Here is a 16157-nt window from a genome sequence, read left to right on the forward strand (position 1 = left end):
TACTCTGACACAGAGTTTTTGGTACTCCCTTCCATGCTGTTCATTTGTCTAATCCGCGCGCTTTGACAAACCGATTGATCTGCTCTCTTGTAAGCTTTTCATTGTACTGCTCTTGCGTCTCGTAGAATGATATGATTTCTTGCGTGCAATCGACCACAGCTTCGATATCGATATTGCTTTCAGCTAGCCAACTTGCGAGCTTCTGTACTTTTGTTCGGGGACCCCCTTGCTTTTCATTGCCGCTTTTTAATTGGCCTGCGGAGCTGAGTGCTGCATGAGCCACGCTGGCCATGCTTCCAGCAGAGCCACTTGCAGATTGTACCCCACTTTGATTTGGGCGAAGCACCAAAGCCAGCAGAATGGACATGATTGCAATTATGTGCGGAGGGAAGAGCAGAGGCAAATCGGTCATGTAGTGGTCGTTTATGATGGACCAAGCAAGGTTGGATTCTTCCTGAGTAAGGGAGAAGATGCTCTGCAGCGACGTAAGACTCCTGTACGGGTGATGGACAATCATCTGACAGCTCATCTCGGATATCAGGAAGAATTCGCACTCTCCTAGCTTCGAAGTATCGTTGGCGAAGAAATCTGCAAGAATCGTTAGCCTTGTGGGCGCGATAGTTGGATGCCGCAGGCACCTGTCCATAAGGCTCGACCCTCAGCAACGACCAGTCTGATATGATGTGGGGACTCCTCCATCTTGCAAGCTAGGTAGACAGCAGTAGCTATCACCAAGTATGGGTTTGTTCTTCTAATCTCGACCTTCGAGTAGAATCTTCGTATGTAGAGCTGGGCTGTGGCCATGGCCTGCTGGCGTAAGCCCAAGCGCTTCCCAAGGCGAGCTACCTCTGTTCAAACAACTGTTGGTTAGTCAATCTGGCAAATCGTTGAGCTTGGAGAGACTTACGCTGGTTGAAGTATATGCTCTGGTGCCTCACTTCTGGCAGAGGATACATCTTGACCAGATTTGGGTCCTCGTCTTCTAGTTGCTGGCGCAACTCCTCCAGCTGCTGCCGAGTGAATTGCCAGTGGCGCCGTTGCGTTGATTCCCAGTAGTTCGCAGCCATCTTGAGAGCCTCTGGCAGAGGAGCAAGTATATATATATGGGCAGCTCCGCTTTTGCTTCTTCAAGTCAACTTTTAATGCTTCTCAAGAACATATGGTTAATGCCTTACTTATCACAAGGAGCTGGGAAAACCAGATTTGATGTCAGCCGGACGCCCGAGAAATCTTGAGTTTGTGATACTTCGTGAATATTATCTCCCAATCATCACATAGTGTTGGGTAATCGGATGTCAAGCTATGGATTGCACCGTCTCCGAGGCTAGCACGAGGCTGAAAGTAGAAGCGACTCGGGCCCCACGTCCTTGCTTGTGCAGAATCATCTCGGTCAACACGACATTCACTTTCAAATTCACTTTCAAACCCGAGAAGCTGCGATCTAGACAGCACCAGCAGTCCATAGTGATGTCTATCCCTTCGTTTCAATGATCAACGTCTGCGTCAGACTTTCAATTGCTCGGCCAGTCTCCCATCAGCCATGAGCGGTCATTGATAACGCCCGCGACCCAGAGCTCAACCCACCATGGAGCTACCTGAGAGCCAGAACTCGCGGGATGCGCGCATCGAGAAGCTGTGGAAGAAGCTGGATCCGCAGAACAAAGGCTTCCTGGATCTTAATGGCCTGAAGAGAGGACTTAATAAGATCGATCACCGTGGGTGTGCCCCCTTATCGACCCGGTGGTAAGATACTGACAAGCTTCGCAGCCCTGAAGAACGCAAATGATATGCTTAAGGATATCATCAAGGCTATGGACAAAGATGGAGACAAAGTAATTCAATACGAGGGTATGTTCTTCAACTTTGCGCTGTTGCGTTTTTATGGAGCTCTCGAACCCTCCCTCTTTAGTAGGTTTACTAACACTCGATCTCCCCAGAATTCCGCACATTCGTTGAACAAACCGAAAAGGAGCTTCGCGCCCTGTTCCAGTCGATCGATCACGACGGAGATGGCAAGCTTGACAAGGGCGAGCTGAGAGATGGTTTCAAAAGAGCTGGACTCACGGTGCCGAACTCAAAGATAGACCAATTCTTCAGTGAGGTCGACGAAAATCACGATGTCCGTTCCCTATCTCTCTGGCGTATCTTACTATTGCTGACATCATTTAGGGCTACATATCCTTCGATGAATGGCGGTAAGCTGCCCCCTCTGCATAATTGTGTTTAGCAGCTCGCCCCATCCAAACATCCACACTCAGTCCTAGCCCACTAGATTCGATCTCCTATGACATAGGGTAACGCACAAAAACTGATATAATTTCAGCAACTTCCTACTATTCCTGCCCACCAACATCAACCCTGGCCTCAAGGCTGTCATGACATACTACTCTTCTGCTGTGACAATAAACGCCGAAGGAGACACTTCTATCAGCGAAGAAACTCTTGAGGGATTAGGTATGGATAGAACATCTCGATTTTCGTCCCTGTCTGTCTTTTTCGGGGCTCTTGTAAGAATCGTGCAATCACCTTCAAAATCGCCTCTCCAGGATTCACTATCACAGAAACAACCTCTTTCGGGCCTAGCCCAATCAGAAGCTATCTTGACAGGAAGCATGGCGTCTACCTCTGACGAAGTTCAACGATCTCTACCAACCACCGACAAATACCTCACCATGTTCGACCAAAGTGATGAAGCACCTGGAACTTGTCCGGATGAAGCTGCGCCCGTCAAGAAGAAATTATTGCTGACGGACCTTCTGCCCGATCCAGGCTACTTCGCGGCTGGCGCTGTTGCTGGTGTGATCTCTAGAACATCCACTGCCCCTCTAGATCGTCTGAAGGTCTATCTCATTGCCAATGTTAGTCCAGCAAAGGAATCTCTTGATGCTGTCAAGAAAGGCGATGCCGTTGGCGTGGCCAAGTCTATGGGCCGACCGCTTGTTGATGCCTCGAAGGAGCTATGGAAGGCTGGTGGAATTCGAAGCTTGTTTGCAGGTAAGCTAGTCGCTAAATGAGCCACATTCTATTGTTACTGACCTTTTTCCTTAGGCAACGGACTAAACGTAATCAAAGTCATGCCTGAATCTGCAATCAAGTTCGGTTCTTACGAGTTTGCAAAGAGGGTTCTGGCGCACGTTGAAGGTCACAACGATCCGAAGAAAATCAACCCTTATTCCAAGTTTGTGGCTGGTGGAGTTGGTGGCATGATATCACAGTGAGTTCTCAACGGGCTTCTATAAAGACGGCGATTAACAGGGTCTCAGGCTCTTTGTATATCCACTAGACACACTCAAATTTCGTATGCAGTGCGAAACAACATCGGGTGGTCTGCATGGAAACAAGCTCATCATTGCTACGGCAAAGAAAATGTACCAGCAAGGCGTCATCAAGTCTTCGTATCGAGGATTGACCATGGGCCTGATCGGAATGTTCCCCTACTCTGCAATCGATCTTGGAACCTTCGAATACCTGAAAGGAAAGCTTGCCCAACGCAACGCCAGAATCCTGGGCTGCCACGAAGATGATGCACTGCCAGGCTCATTTGCTACAGGATGCATCGGAGCTTTCTCCGGCGCTTTCGGTGCCAGCATCGTATACCCGGTTAACCTCCTTCGAACAAGACTTCAGGCTCAAGGAACTGTTCTACACCCTCCAACCTACACTGGCATTTTCGACGTCGCTCGGAAAACTGTACAGAACGAAGGCGTCAAGGGGCTATTCAAGGGTCTCACTCCCAATCTACTCAAGGTCGTTCCTGCTGTTAGTATCACTTATGTGGTCTACGAAAACGCAAAGACGGCACTTCATTTGAAGTGAATCGTTCCCAGGAAAGAATCATGGACTCACCCCAGGAATGATTCGCATAACTTGGGTTTCCCTCCACTCAAACACTCGGCACATTCGATTTTTTGACTGGTAAGCCTCGCTGGGCGATATCAGATTCTATTGAGTTGATGACCAATTGGCTGGCTATATCTTGAAAGACCGCGTTTGCTTTGTATATTGCTTTTTACTGGCATCGCAGAGGCGGGCTGCATCTATGGCGTTACTATTTGCTTTCAGATTTCGGAGTTAAGGATACCCAGACTTGGCCAGGCTTACGCTACAGTACAGGGAGGAGTGGACTTCGATATTGTAGCCGCAAAATGCAGGCACAAGGATAGGTAGACATCATGCACCAAAGAATCTGAGTGACGGAATTTGACTTGCAGCATTTTGTTCCTTCTGCTTCCTTCCCTTTACGTCTTTTTGATCATCTACGTAATCTGGACTGTGAACCTGGCTATTCTACCTCACCTTTTTCGTCACTGATGCGCAGGCCTGCGATATCTATCTTCTTATACCGGATCTCCCACTTGACAGAATCCCAACCCTCGATAGCATACAGGTTCAGATCCAGCCCGAAGGTGGGCAGAGCCACCACCACCTCCCTCCCGTCATGCAGTCGAGCCACAACAGCAAGCACAGTCCATCTAGCACCAGTTGCCTTCTCTCTACAAATCCTCTTCACCCTCGCCGAGTGATCATCACCAAGACGAAGCGCAACATCCGGCCACTCCGACGGCAGCAAAGGACGAACAAGCAGCGTCCTGCTGCTACGATTCTGCACGCGGATCCAATACCGGCCGTCCCACAGCCTCCACGGCGACCAGACGCCGCCGTCCGCGGGGGGGAACTTGACGTGGTACCTCCTCGCGTCCTTTTCCTTGGCTCTCGAGGGGTAAGGCTGTCGCGAGACGAGCCATCGAGGTTTACGAGTAGCTTCGCCTCCAGAAACCGTCGTGGCCCCGACGCGCTGGAAGTAGACGCCGCAGACGGTGAAGGCGGGTGGTGGTGCCACTGGCGTCGCGGGCGGCGGTCTGGTAGCGCCCGGGAGGAGCTCAGGGAAGAGGTGCGCGACGGCGCCGTGGAGGGATGAGAGCTCGATGTGCTGCTCGGGCGAGACGAGCATCGCGATCCGCTTCAGAAGCTCCGCGGCCGTTTGACCGGAGGTGGCTTGTGGGTGGGTGGAAAGGCTCAGGTCGGGGAACTGGACTTTGGCTGTGCCTGTGCGCAAGTCCAGATGTGTGATCTTGCATTGGGTGAGGAGGGAGGTGATGGTCGCTTGTCGTTGGGTTTCCTTGGCCCTTATCTTGAGGGAGAGGGAGAGGAGAGAGGGCTTGGTGAGGGCGGATGGGAGGGAATGCGTCGCGAACATGTGTCTGATGGCGTTCCTCTTTGTGAGTGTCTGATCTCTGTTGGTGTGATCCTCGAACCACTCGACACTATTCCCTTGGCACGTAGCTGTGAGCTGTTGCTTGCTGAAAGCGAGTAATGGTCTGTAGACTCGGACACCACCATTTTCAGTCAGTAGCTGTGGTCTTGAAGCGAGAGTTCCTCGCTCATGATCTTCGACTTCTGGAGCTGACGCTGGTGGCCCTTCGGACCACCTCATTCTGGGGTCGTCAATGCCACCGCTCTCGTGAACACCATGAATGCCGTAACACTCTGGAATCTCCGAATGCTCCTTGATACCCATCAGGCCTTTCGAACGATGCCCGGCTACCAACCTCATCATGACCGTCTCCGCCTGGTCATCCTCATGATGAGCAAGGAACAACGAGCCAATGCCCCGCTCACTGCAAGCTTGACCCAAAGTCCGGAAACGGTACTTCCTAGCCAGAGACTCGAAATTCAACTTCAAAGTGGCATCTTCTGGCCACTGGATTTTCAAGACATCGGTAGGAATACCTGGTCTTGTCAGCCGTCTAGTTTTCCTTGTGCCGGAATGGAATAAAGACCTTGCCTCTCCAACAGTTTGGAAACGGCCTGCGCTTCAAGATCGCTGCCACGCCTGACGCCGTGGTCTACTACGAAAGCTTGAAATTTGACGCTGGACAGAATGTCATGCTTTGGGTCTGGCTGATCAGCAGCAGCCGTCTTTAGTTCCTTGAGGCGAGAACAGAGGAACGCAAGAGCCATAGAATCAACACCCCCGCTAATGGCCAGACCTTGGATAGGTTCAGTGAAAACTCTCATTAATGAACGGACATGGTGATTGATATAACATATACCACTCACCAATCGTAGCAGTCTGACGCGGGTCGTTGGAAGGCCGCCATACCTTCAACACCGCATTCGCAAACCCCTCTACCGTAATCTGACTGACCTTGGAAGGTATGGCATTTTGAAGGAAACGAGTGGCCTTCATACCATTTTTTTTATCGAACAGAGGTTCAACGGAAGTCGATTGATATGTTGTGCCTTAAGTCACTACCCTACGCGGGGAGAGGCGTGCAAAAAAATAAAGATGCAGAAGCGAGCCCAAGCTCCGACCTCAACTTCGTCACTCACAAATGGGGTCCTCCCAACCTCCCAACCGGCTCCGGCCTCAACCCTGAGACCAGGGAAGTGAAATAAACAGAGGAAGAAACATCTGGATCCCTCCCCTTCCCTCCCCCGAGAGTATCGCCATGTCCTCCCAAGGAGCCAGCGCCCACCCCCCTTTCACGACCGCGCTGCTCGCGGGCGCCCTGGCCGGCACCACAGTCGACCTCTCCCTCTACCCGCTCGACACGCTCAAAACCCGGCTGCAGTCCTCGTCGGGCTTCCTCGCCTCGGGCGGCTTCACCGGTATCTACCGCGGGGTCGGCAGCGCCATCGTGGGGTCCGCGCCTGGCGCTGCCCTCTTCTTCTGCACCTACGAGTATACGAAGGACTTCCTGTCCCAGCGCCGAATCGCCAAGCAGGCGTTCGCCGGCGGCGGCGGCGGCGGCGGAGGAGGAGGAGGAGGAGGAGGGGCGAGCGGGGACGACGACTGGGCGGCGCCGATCGAGCACATGCTTGCGGCGAGCATGGGCGAGGTGGCGGCGTGCGCGGTGCGGGTCCCGACCGAGGTCATCAAGCAGCGGACGCAGGCTGGGCAGTACCCGTCGTCGCTGCTGACCATCCGGGCGATCCTGTCGCAGCAGCGCGCGATCGGGGTGGCGGGCGTGTGGATGGAGCTGTACCGCGGGTGGTCGGTGACGATCATGCGGGAGGTGCCGTTCACCGTCATCCAGTTCCCGCTGTGGGAGGCGATGAAGGAGTATAGGAGGCGGACGTCGGGGAAGGACGGTATCAGTGCTCTCGAGAGTGCGTTGTTTGGGAGTGCGGCTGGCGCGATTGCGGCGGGGACGACCACGCCGCTGGACGTCTTGAAGACGAGGATGATGCTGGCGAAGGAGAAGACGGCAATGGTGCCGCTGCTGAAGCAGATTTTGAAGGATAATGGGCCTCGGGCTTTCTTTTCTGGAGTTGGACCGAGAGTACTATGGATCAGTGCTGGAGGTGCCATCTTCTTGGGGTCATATCAATGGGCATACAACTCTCTTTCTGGGAAAGGCAATTCGTAGGAATCTACCAAGCGGAGTTGGGGGTGCTAATTTGAAAACGGTCCAGGCGAGCATGGAACATGTGCTCAGCAGTCATGGGACGAGAAAGGAAGATATCTACACTTGAAGTGATGCACATAGATGGCGCATGGGATGGAAGAGGGCGTCTTGCACGAGATTTCACGCAAAGAGAACCGTGAACATTGAAAACCTGGGCCAAGCATGTCATCATTCAAATATACAATCATATTGAAATGTTAGTTTCATCACTCTCTATCAAAACTGAGGAAGCGAGTTTGTCTTCGTTAATGGGATTGTAGGTATCATTGGAAAGCCCAACAATAGGAAAATGTGGCCAACAGAATCCCTATGCGCTAGCTGTAGTGGATACTGGTGCCGTCCCTATCCCTGATGAAAAGTCTGTAACCGCAGGCGAAGAAGAAGCCGGGGTCTTCTCATGAGCAATAGGCTTTCGGCCATTGCTCTTGTAAAAGAGCATGACATCCGCGCCCCCTTTCCAAATATGAGCACGAAGTGTCGCGAGACTCATGCTAACCGGCAATTTCTGGACCGCGTTAGATAGATGGATTGGTAAAGGGGTATGGCGCTTACCTGATCGTAGCAGTAAAGCTCGAGATACTCCTCTGGCCGTAGTGCGTTTGGATCAGGCTCTACAGGCGCCGCTTCCACTCGTTCTGCGACATAAGCCAAGATCTTCTTGACGCGAAGCATTCTGTTGGCGTTCAGGCGGGAGTTGCCATCTGGACCAGCAATACTTGGAAGAAGATCTTGCCATGGTTGCAGGACAAAGGATACCTTAACGGGCTCCTTCAAGGGAGTTTTGTTCTGTTTGACTCGTCAGCAAGCTGGCCTGCAATGTTATTCTGACCACATGCCCTTAAGAGAAGATCACCAAGCCACATCGGGGCACGCTCTGCTATTAAAGCCGCATCCTCTCCGACAGTCGCAACTGTCCCTCGGTATAAGTCGGCACTGCCTCCAGAAGTTTCCTCCTGAATAATGACAGTCGTCTTAGGCGGAATTTTAAGAACTGGAGTTTCGTTTGGCAAGCTAGGAGTAATACCGCTCTGCACTGGCTGCTCTGGGTTCTCAAGCAGAGCTCTTTCATAGCCATTTTGAATGATTTGTACTATTCCGAGCAAGTTATCATCGACCTCTTTCTCCTTCTCACCATTCTCTGAAGGCTCGGAGTCCTCCTCAATTTTCTCATCAACGACAATCGGCTTTTCCGTGGCTACAATCGACGTCGATCGTGCCGATTTCTTGCTTCCAAATGACATGCTACCCATGCCCATACGGAATTTCTTACCAAACAGCGTATTGCCATCTTTACCGCTGGGGTCTTTCTCGGTATCCATGGGCGATTTAGGTGTTTTATCTTCAGGCTGGGTCTCCGTTGCAGGCTTAAAGCCGGCTTCGGAGGGCAGGGGCACGTTGGAAAAGTAATCACCACTCTTTTCAGTGGTGGAACGGCTAGCTTGCGACTCTCGTTTGTCCAAAGGGGCGCCGTCTTCAGGCACACCAGGAAGATAATTCAGACCAGGTGTAATCACACCGATGCCCATACCCGGAGTCATTGGGTATGGGATTCCATTGGCTTTAGGCGTTGTAGGAGAGCTATCTGTCCAACTTCTTGCCGCTGGGATTTGAATCTGTGTCGGCGCTGTGGCTCTTGGGCCGCTCTTCATCACCTTCTTGTTGAGTTCTCTCCGGAAAGCTTCATCTCTTTTGATCATCTCGTCAATAAAATTAGAGAAAATGTGACGAAGGATCCACTTTCCGAGGTTGACTATAGATTTGTGAGTAAAGTTGATTCATTGATGGTCAGGGCCGCTGGGAAACTGACTCCTTTGATCTTCTCTGAACTCTACCGGTTCATCCAATTGAAGCTCGTCGGCGTACATCTCAGCATCGAAGCAGTTATACTCTTCCAGAACAACAGCAAGGCGTCCTGTCCTGGTATCAATCGAGCACCAAGGAGCAACCGCTTCCATAGTGTTGACCTCGGGTTCAACGTCTTCCAGATGCCTCTTCCCGAAGGATTGAATCGGAATACACTGCCACGATGGTTAGCATCCATTGGAGACTTGCAGCGGCTCAAAATACCTGTAACAAATCCCATAGCAGTACATCGCCTGCTGTGTCAAGTGTCAAAGCACGCCGACGATCATTCAGGAGTTTGTGCTTGACCAGCCCATGCTGGCCCTCAATAGTCTCTTCAGGCAAAGCATGTATCGGCACAATCACACCAATATCAGGATCGACGATAATATCTGAATCTTTGCGTACGCTGCTTAATGCAGATATGGTGGTTGCAGCATCCGAGTCTCTGATCGCCGCGGCGGGAAAGCTGGCCGTATTGGATATCCTGAGAATCGACTGAGCAGGTATCTCCTTCTTCGGATCACCACCGTCGGCAGGGGTTGGGAATATCTGCCTCGTTCGGGATGCTACACTAGAAGTTCTATGTCGTTGGAAGGCTTCTGGGAGCTGGATGTCTGACCCAGTATCGACGTTTGGCCATCTGTTAATCGAAGAACTGGATGTTGCAGTCCAGATATGATTTCCGCAAGCAATAACCTTGGTTACTCCCTCATTCTCTTGCGTAATAGCCAGAGACAGACCATCGTCCATTTCTCCCATAGTACCTCTAACATCGGTCTTCACAACCAAGCCAGAGCGGTCGCTGCTGTAGAAGACACCCAGATCTGGATCATCCGAGAACAAGCTCCAGACACTATCATTGTGCATCGTCAAAGTATGCATGCAACGACCAGCCGTAACACTCCATACCTTAACAGTCTGATCCGAACTGGCAGTCATGATCGTGTCGCCGCTCTCGTTTATAAGAATATCCCTGATATTGTCCGTATGCCCGACGAACTTCGTGACTCTCTTGCCTGTCCTCGGATCCCATAGTCGAACAATAGATTCTGGTCCCCCACTCGCAAGTATGCTGCGGCTAACACTCAGCGCATAAACCGAGCCTTTCTCGCTCGTCTCCTCATCGCCAACCGCAATCTCAAGCTTCTTGCCGGCACCACTGAGATCCCAGAGACATATCTTCCGGTCGAGGCCTCCCGACGCAATCCAGTCTGCGTGAGAACTCGGCGTCGCAACACGCTTCACGTAGTCGGCATGCTGCCCGATCGTCTGCGGCGCCTCCGACTCATTCGACAGCGGTCGCCATACTCTTACAGTCAGATCCGACGACGCCGATACCAGCGCCGTATTATTCTGCGCGAGCACTATATCATTGACCCAATGCGTATGAGCCTGGGTCTGCGCGCGGAAGGTCGTCGAGGTTTGCGTATCCGAGCTCGTCTCGGACGGGTCGTCCGGCGAATCGAAGGGGAGAGCGGTCTTCAAATCCAGGTTCAAGTTCCAGGCGCATATCGCACCATCTCGTCCCCCAGAATAGCTGCACGTTTGTTTAGCTTTCTTCGTTCCTTCCCTTCATCTTCGGCATCTTCGCAGACTTACAGGATCGATTGATCGCGATCGATAGCAAGGCCGTTTACTCCCAGCCTGTGGCCGCCAGGCGAATTGGCAAGTGGCAGGACTATCCATAGGGTAAGGTAGTTTCAGTCAGCACAGCACCGCGCAGTGCAATTCGACTCGCCTTGTTTCCCGCGCATCGCATCTACAGGAGGCTGGAGCCGACGTACCATAACTGATCCTCTGTCGCGCCTTCTTGTTGGCCATAGCCCTGGTGTAGTTCTCGCTCTAGCAATCATGCGGATCGGAGGACAGCTCGGATCCAAGAGAGTATATGAGATGAAAGGATTAAATATATTTTGGGTCGCACGGGCTCATGCATGGAAGGGAAGGGGAAGGAAAGAAGCAAAGATCTGGAAGGGATACTTCCCAGAGACGTCAGGTCTGGATGTTCAGGGCGGGCATAGCACAGACTCCCCACATCCCCACACTTTCATCCGTACAACGTTTTGACTCAGGCATAGCCTGGGCTTCAGTGCGAGTCACCCAGTAATCACGGACCTTTTTATTTTATTGCTACGGTGAGTTTTCGTTCTTTCTTACAATCCACCAGTGCTCTCACACCAAGGTGCCTGCTTCAAATCGACTCCGAACCCATGCATGCTTCAAATCAAGTATCGTGCGCCACGACCCTTCAAGGTCGCTGACTCCCTGCCCGAATTCGTCTTTTGACGATATGCCGGATGCTCCGACAACTCTTCCTGTTGATGTAGACAAAACAAATGGGTATTTCCGTCCTTCAATGCGCCGAATGCACAAACGCCGGTGGTGCCAAAAAAAAAACTCAAGACAAAAATCCTTCCGAGTTCCATGAAAACTCCCCCTTGAAGCCCTGGTTCAACAGTACCGCCGCGATGTTCTTTCGTTGCTGTACCAGGTCTGTTTCCCGATAGCAGTTTGGGTTCAGTCCCAGTGCGACGCAGAAAGCGTTCGTGCATAAAAAGACCCCACAGTCAAAGCCATTTGACTGATAAGCGCATGATGTCCTGGGCGTCTTCCACTCGCTTCTCACGTATTTTTTTCCCAGCATATGCTTTACCCAGCCTTGTAGATGCTGAATGATGTTTGGTCCCTTACCACCCATGCTGTCAAGATACTCAATCGTCCTTGCCACTGGACGAACAATTCCTAGGGTCCAATGCGATCCCTTGTTGATTGGAATAAGAACCGTTTCAACCTCCAAAAGCGATACTCCTGGTATCTTCTTACGCTTCATGAGCCTATCGGATTGTGCAGGTCCTTTTTCCTCGAGCGTCTTGTAGAAGAAGCTGTTGTGGGCGAAGACCTTTGGCACCGTACTTGCAGGCTCTCCATTTGCTTCATCTTCGGCAATGGCTGCTGCATTTGCTGCATCCGCGACCCACTCGACGTACGTATTGATTATCTCGTCATTTAGCCATTCACAATTACCAAGCAGTGTCATGAAATCGTGTTTCCTCAACGGATTCCCCTCTCTGGATGTGGTGAACGCCCGGCCAGTGTCATTCGAGTATATGACCTCATTGACCATATCCTCCCATTTGGGACCCAGAGGTGCAATAAGTGGTTTCAAAGGGTTTTGGCGTCGCAGTCGGCGCTCTTTCGCTGCTTTCCTTGCAGCATCCTTTCTCTTCTTCTCGCGCTCTTCTCTCAAAACCTTGAGCTCTACCTTCTTGTAAGTGGAGGCCTGGAATATTGGTTCGTCCTCCTCCTCCTCGACAAGAATGTCTCTAAGACGATCAACTAGGCTTCCTTGTGATTTCGATTTTCGTACGGTTGATTGGGGTAGGGGTGTGATGTCTGCGGTATTTTGGGCCGCGCCCTCTGCTGATATCCCACGCTTGCCTTCTTCTGCAGAGCCTTGAGCGGATGGTGATGGATTAGGAGTTGGTAGTGTGTTTTCTGGGTGATGCAGATTTATTTTCTCGAAGGGTATATCCAGCCCCGAGGATCCTGGGCTCGAATCTGTTGGGGTCCGAGGTCGCCGGGCTGCTGACTTATTCATCTTGGTTTTATTAAATCCGAGAGGAGGAGGAGTCCAATATGAATCGACGCGCTGTTTAATCTCGATCTCGCTATGGCAGCCTTCGAGATTAATAGGGCCGGTCGTGCATCCTTGTAGTTCGGGATGGGATTTCGATCTACGCGTCTTCAGGCGCTTCTCGGTGATGTTTCCATCGGATCTCTCTGTAGATTTCTGAATATGGTCCTCCGCTACGACTAACTTCGTATTAGCGCAGACCTTCCATTTGTCCCAAAGGTGAACTCCTTACCATCTTCCAACTTGTAGCCCATGTTGGTATATGTCACGACAGCGCAGATGGTAGTAAACAGGCCCAAGGTCCAGCTCCAGAGTCTGCTGAGTGCGCCGGGGCTGTTATTCGTGGTAGGTTGTTGTACTTGAACGGGCTGGGATCTTGTTAGCTGCGCAATTCGAAACGCTGGGGCGAGTGCGGCTTTTTTACCTCGATGTACGTGACCGAGCAGCGATTAATCTCTTCCGAGGCTTTCCTCTTAATGCTCGCCATTGTGGATGTTGCAGTGGTGCATCAATGGTTGAGTAGAGGTTTGGGTATTTGGAGGGTTTGTGGTCGCTGGTTGCAGATCAGAGGAACTCGCTGCTCGCGGCGGCGGGGAATGGGGCTGGCGCTAACAAAGAGAGAAGCCGTCCAATCAAATCAGATTACCAACGAGATGGAGAAGCAAGCATTCATCATGTTTCAAAACTCGTTTCTCGAGAAGACTCAACAAACAAAAGAGATTCTTGAGTCTCTGAAAGAAATTTTTATACCGATTACTTATTAATTTCATAATCATTTTCCCCTGTCCTTATTTTTACGACAACAACGTTCACCACCTGTTCCTGGTACTACTTGATTGACCCTCCACCTCACGGAAGAAGACCTTCAGACTGCTCGCGCTCGGTACCTCCAAGAGAAGCCCACTCGTTTAATAGAGAACTGGCAGATAATGTAATGAATTATACTGTCTACCTCTAATACATGGCTCTCTATATATTGGCTACGAATTGGACATAATTACAATTGCGCTCGCGTCTCGCCCAACGGCTTCGAACAGAACGCCGAGAAGTACTGGTTCAGCGCATCGACGGTCCCGCTCCCCTCAGACAAGGCGGTGACGATCCCAACATACCCATCAGGTCTCACAACAATAACGCCTCCCTTCTCCTCATCCAACCCCATCTTAGCATGCGCGGAAGCCTTGGCGTCAGGAACTCTCTGGTCCCAGATATCGTCTGCGTAGACATGATCTCTGTACCTTGCCAGCACCTCCGGGACGTCTCTGGATATCTCGATGCTGCTACGCTTGCTCGCGAAGATAGTGCAGAAAGTGAAGAAGTGGCTGTGTGGATTATGTTGCTCGTGGTGTGAGACTTTGTCGATATCACTCCGCAGGTAGGTACTCAAGAAAGAATTCTTCTTAGTCAGACCCTGGGCAAAGTCTTGGAGGGCCTTCTTGGTGGTTGATGGCTTGCCGGCAAAGACGTAAACTCTGAAGGAACCGTTGACTGGTATTACTTGCTCAAGGTGTACCACATTAGCGTCGACGACCCGGGTGACATTTGAGTTGATAAGGATACGACCGGTGCGGTTCTTGTTGCCCTTGGGGTTGATGAGGCTTGACTGGGCTGGGTGCGAGGTGTCCCAGTTGAGCGAGTTTGGGTTGTAGGCTACACCGTAACCACTTGTGAACTCGCAGGATTCCTTGAACGTCTTAATGAACTGGTTCTCGTTTTCCTCGCCAGGGCCTGCGGATTCTGTAGCGGCTGCAACGTCTTTCGCTGCAGGAGCTTTTTGAGAGAACAACGCTGCGTACTTAGCATCGAAATTCAAGAGATTTTCTGCAATGAGCTTTCTCTCGGATTCGTAGGAGTGGAGAAGAGAACGTTCTGCAAATCCCGCTTCTACGTGGTGGATCTTCCAGGCCAGGTTGAGTGCATCGAGGAACGCGGTGTTCATACCCTGACCAGCTTTGGGCTGCATCCGATGAGCACACAACCATAAAACTTGGAGGGAGGGTTTCTTACACTGTGTGTGTGGCAGGCATCACCTCCCATAAACACCCGGTGATCAAGTGTGTATTTTTCCGCAATTCCCTGTCCAATTGGATACACGGAGTACCATTCTACTCGCTCCCATTCTATCTTGAAAGGCTCAAGAATGCGCTTGGCAGAACTTTGCACCTCTTCCTCGGTTGCGGATTTCCTGGGGTTCCAGTCTTTGTCGGTTGAAGAGGCGATTTGGATGTATAGGCGGACCATGTTATCCTCTCGAGGAATGACCATTATCGAACCATGATCCGAGTGGATTGTGCATTTCATCTATTAGTTGTTAGTCACTAGTTAAGGGCCTCTCTAAGTGTCGATTACCTTGATGTCGGGAAAATCCGTCTTCACAACACCATCCATCACTCCCCACACGTGCGCAATTGGATCCTTGTGCTTGATTCCAATCTTCAGTTGTTCTCGCACGGAAGAACGAGCACCTTCACCACTGAAAAGGTACTTCGCCTTCACAGTCTCCTTTTCCTTCCCGTCAACATGTTCTAGATCCACCTCGACAGGGTATTCCGGGTTTTTCGCTTCGTCTGATCTGAAGCTCTTGATAGTCCAGGGCCTTTGAATCTCCACTCCATTCTTTTCCAGATCCGATATGAAGACTCGCTCGATCATGCCCTGGTGGAGAAGAGTGGTAAAGGGGTATCTGGCGTCAATGAAGCTCGGACAACTAGCCCACGTGCCCGTTCTATGGATACCTTTCCCACTCGAACTGGGATCCCAGAAGGCCACTTCGTAAACTTTGGCGGGTTCATAGGCCATAATGGCCGGCTTCAGGCCCATATTGCGCAACAGGTCCAGGGAGCGAGGTTGGATTCCATCTGCTCGACCGGTCTTTGTAGGCTCCGGCCGATTGTCGATATGTTTGATCTTGTAACCCCACCGTGCCAAACATGTTGAGAGCAAGAGGCCTACCGGCCCAGCACCAACGATGACGATGTCATACTCATCGGAGCCTTGAGCCTTGCGGACCGTTTCCCGAGGAGTGAAACTCGCGTCCATGGCCGAGTGCACGTGTTTATTTATGTATGTATACCGCTAGATGGGTGAGGTGATAAGGACGGCAAGCGAGAGCTTGAGATGCAAAGATGCAAAGATGGAAAGATGAAAGATGGGAGATGAAAGATGGGAGATGGGAGATGGGAGATGAGAAGATGAGAAGATGAGAAGGTGAGAAGATGGCAAGATTGGAAGACGTGGTATATATGACGGTTACCAAACAATGCAAA

The 16157-nt window shown here is 51.3% G+C and overlaps 7 protein-coding genes across 7 annotated transcripts; 2 read left to right on the plus strand and 5 right to left on the minus strand.

The window, feature by feature from the left end:
* Positions 1-40: 40 nt before the first annotated feature.
* Positions 41-1463, minus strand: L3040_000257 (uncharacterized protein; the record flags this gene model as incomplete). The annotated part of the gene is made up of 5 exons (XM_007297421.2): positions 41-588; positions 639-848; positions 908-1122; positions 1176-1230; positions 1364-1463. The coding sequence occupies 5 exons, from the start codon at positions 1461-1463 to the stop codon at positions 41-43; spliced, it is 1128 nt and encodes a 375-aa protein (XP_007297483.2).
* A 122-nt stretch (positions 1464-1585) lies between these two features.
* L3040_000258 (uncharacterized protein) lies at positions 1586-3816 on the plus strand (the record flags this gene model as incomplete). Its single annotated transcript, XM_066155076.1, has 8 exons — positions 1586-1715; positions 1768-1848; positions 1938-2119; positions 2170-2195; positions 2324-2454; positions 2770-2994; positions 3049-3214; positions 3264-3816. 8 exons carry the CDS (start codon positions 1586-1588, stop codon positions 3814-3816), a joined length of 1494 nt encoding a protein of 497 aa, XP_066013135.1.
* Positions 3817-4282: 466 nt separating this feature from the next.
* On the minus strand, positions 4283-6190 carry L3040_000259 (uncharacterized protein; the record flags this gene model as incomplete). Its single annotated transcript, XM_007297419.1, has 3 exons — positions 4283-5730; positions 5781-5990; positions 6061-6190. 3 exons carry the CDS (start codon positions 6188-6190, stop codon positions 4283-4285), a joined length of 1788 nt encoding a protein of 595 aa, XP_007297481.1.
* Positions 6191-6452: 262 nt separating this feature from the next.
* L3040_000260 (uncharacterized protein) lies at positions 6453-7373 on the plus strand (the record flags this gene model as incomplete). The annotated part of the gene is made up of 1 exon (XM_007297418.1): positions 6453-7373. One exon carries the CDS (start codon positions 6453-6455, stop codon positions 7371-7373), a length of 921 nt encoding a protein of 306 aa, XP_007297480.1.
* A 346-nt stretch (positions 7374-7719) lies between these two features.
* On the minus strand, positions 7720-11078 carry L3040_000261 (uncharacterized protein; the record flags this gene model as incomplete). The annotated part of the gene is made up of 7 exons (XM_066155077.1): positions 7720-7917; positions 7965-8198; positions 8249-9162; positions 9220-9430; positions 9480-10794; positions 10857-10935; positions 11042-11078. The coding sequence occupies 7 exons, from the start codon at positions 11076-11078 to the stop codon at positions 7720-7722; spliced, it is 2988 nt and encodes a 995-aa protein (XP_066013136.1).
* Positions 11079-11655: 577 nt separating this feature from the next.
* Positions 11656-13378, minus strand: L3040_000262 (uncharacterized protein; the record flags this gene model as incomplete). Its single annotated transcript, XM_007297416.1, has 3 exons — positions 11656-13070; positions 13124-13259; positions 13316-13378. 3 exons carry the CDS (start codon positions 13376-13378, stop codon positions 11656-11658), a joined length of 1614 nt encoding a protein of 537 aa, XP_007297478.1.
* A 510-nt stretch (positions 13379-13888) lies between these two features.
* On the minus strand, positions 13889-15930 carry L3040_000263 (uncharacterized protein; the record flags this gene model as incomplete). Its single annotated transcript, XM_007297415.1, has 3 exons — positions 13889-14848; positions 14899-15192; positions 15241-15930. 3 exons carry the CDS (start codon positions 15928-15930, stop codon positions 13889-13891), a joined length of 1944 nt encoding a protein of 647 aa, XP_007297477.1.
* Between the last annotated feature and the right edge of the window lie 227 nt (positions 15931-16157).

The sequence above is a fragment of the Drepanopeziza brunnea genome (assembly GCF_022702325.1).
Source record: "Drepanopeziza brunnea f. sp. 'multigermtubi' strain 214-2 chromosome Unknown ctg1, whole genome shotgun sequence".
NCBI lineage: Eukaryota > Fungi > Ascomycota > Leotiomycetes > Helotiales > Drepanopezizaceae > Drepanopeziza > Drepanopeziza brunnea.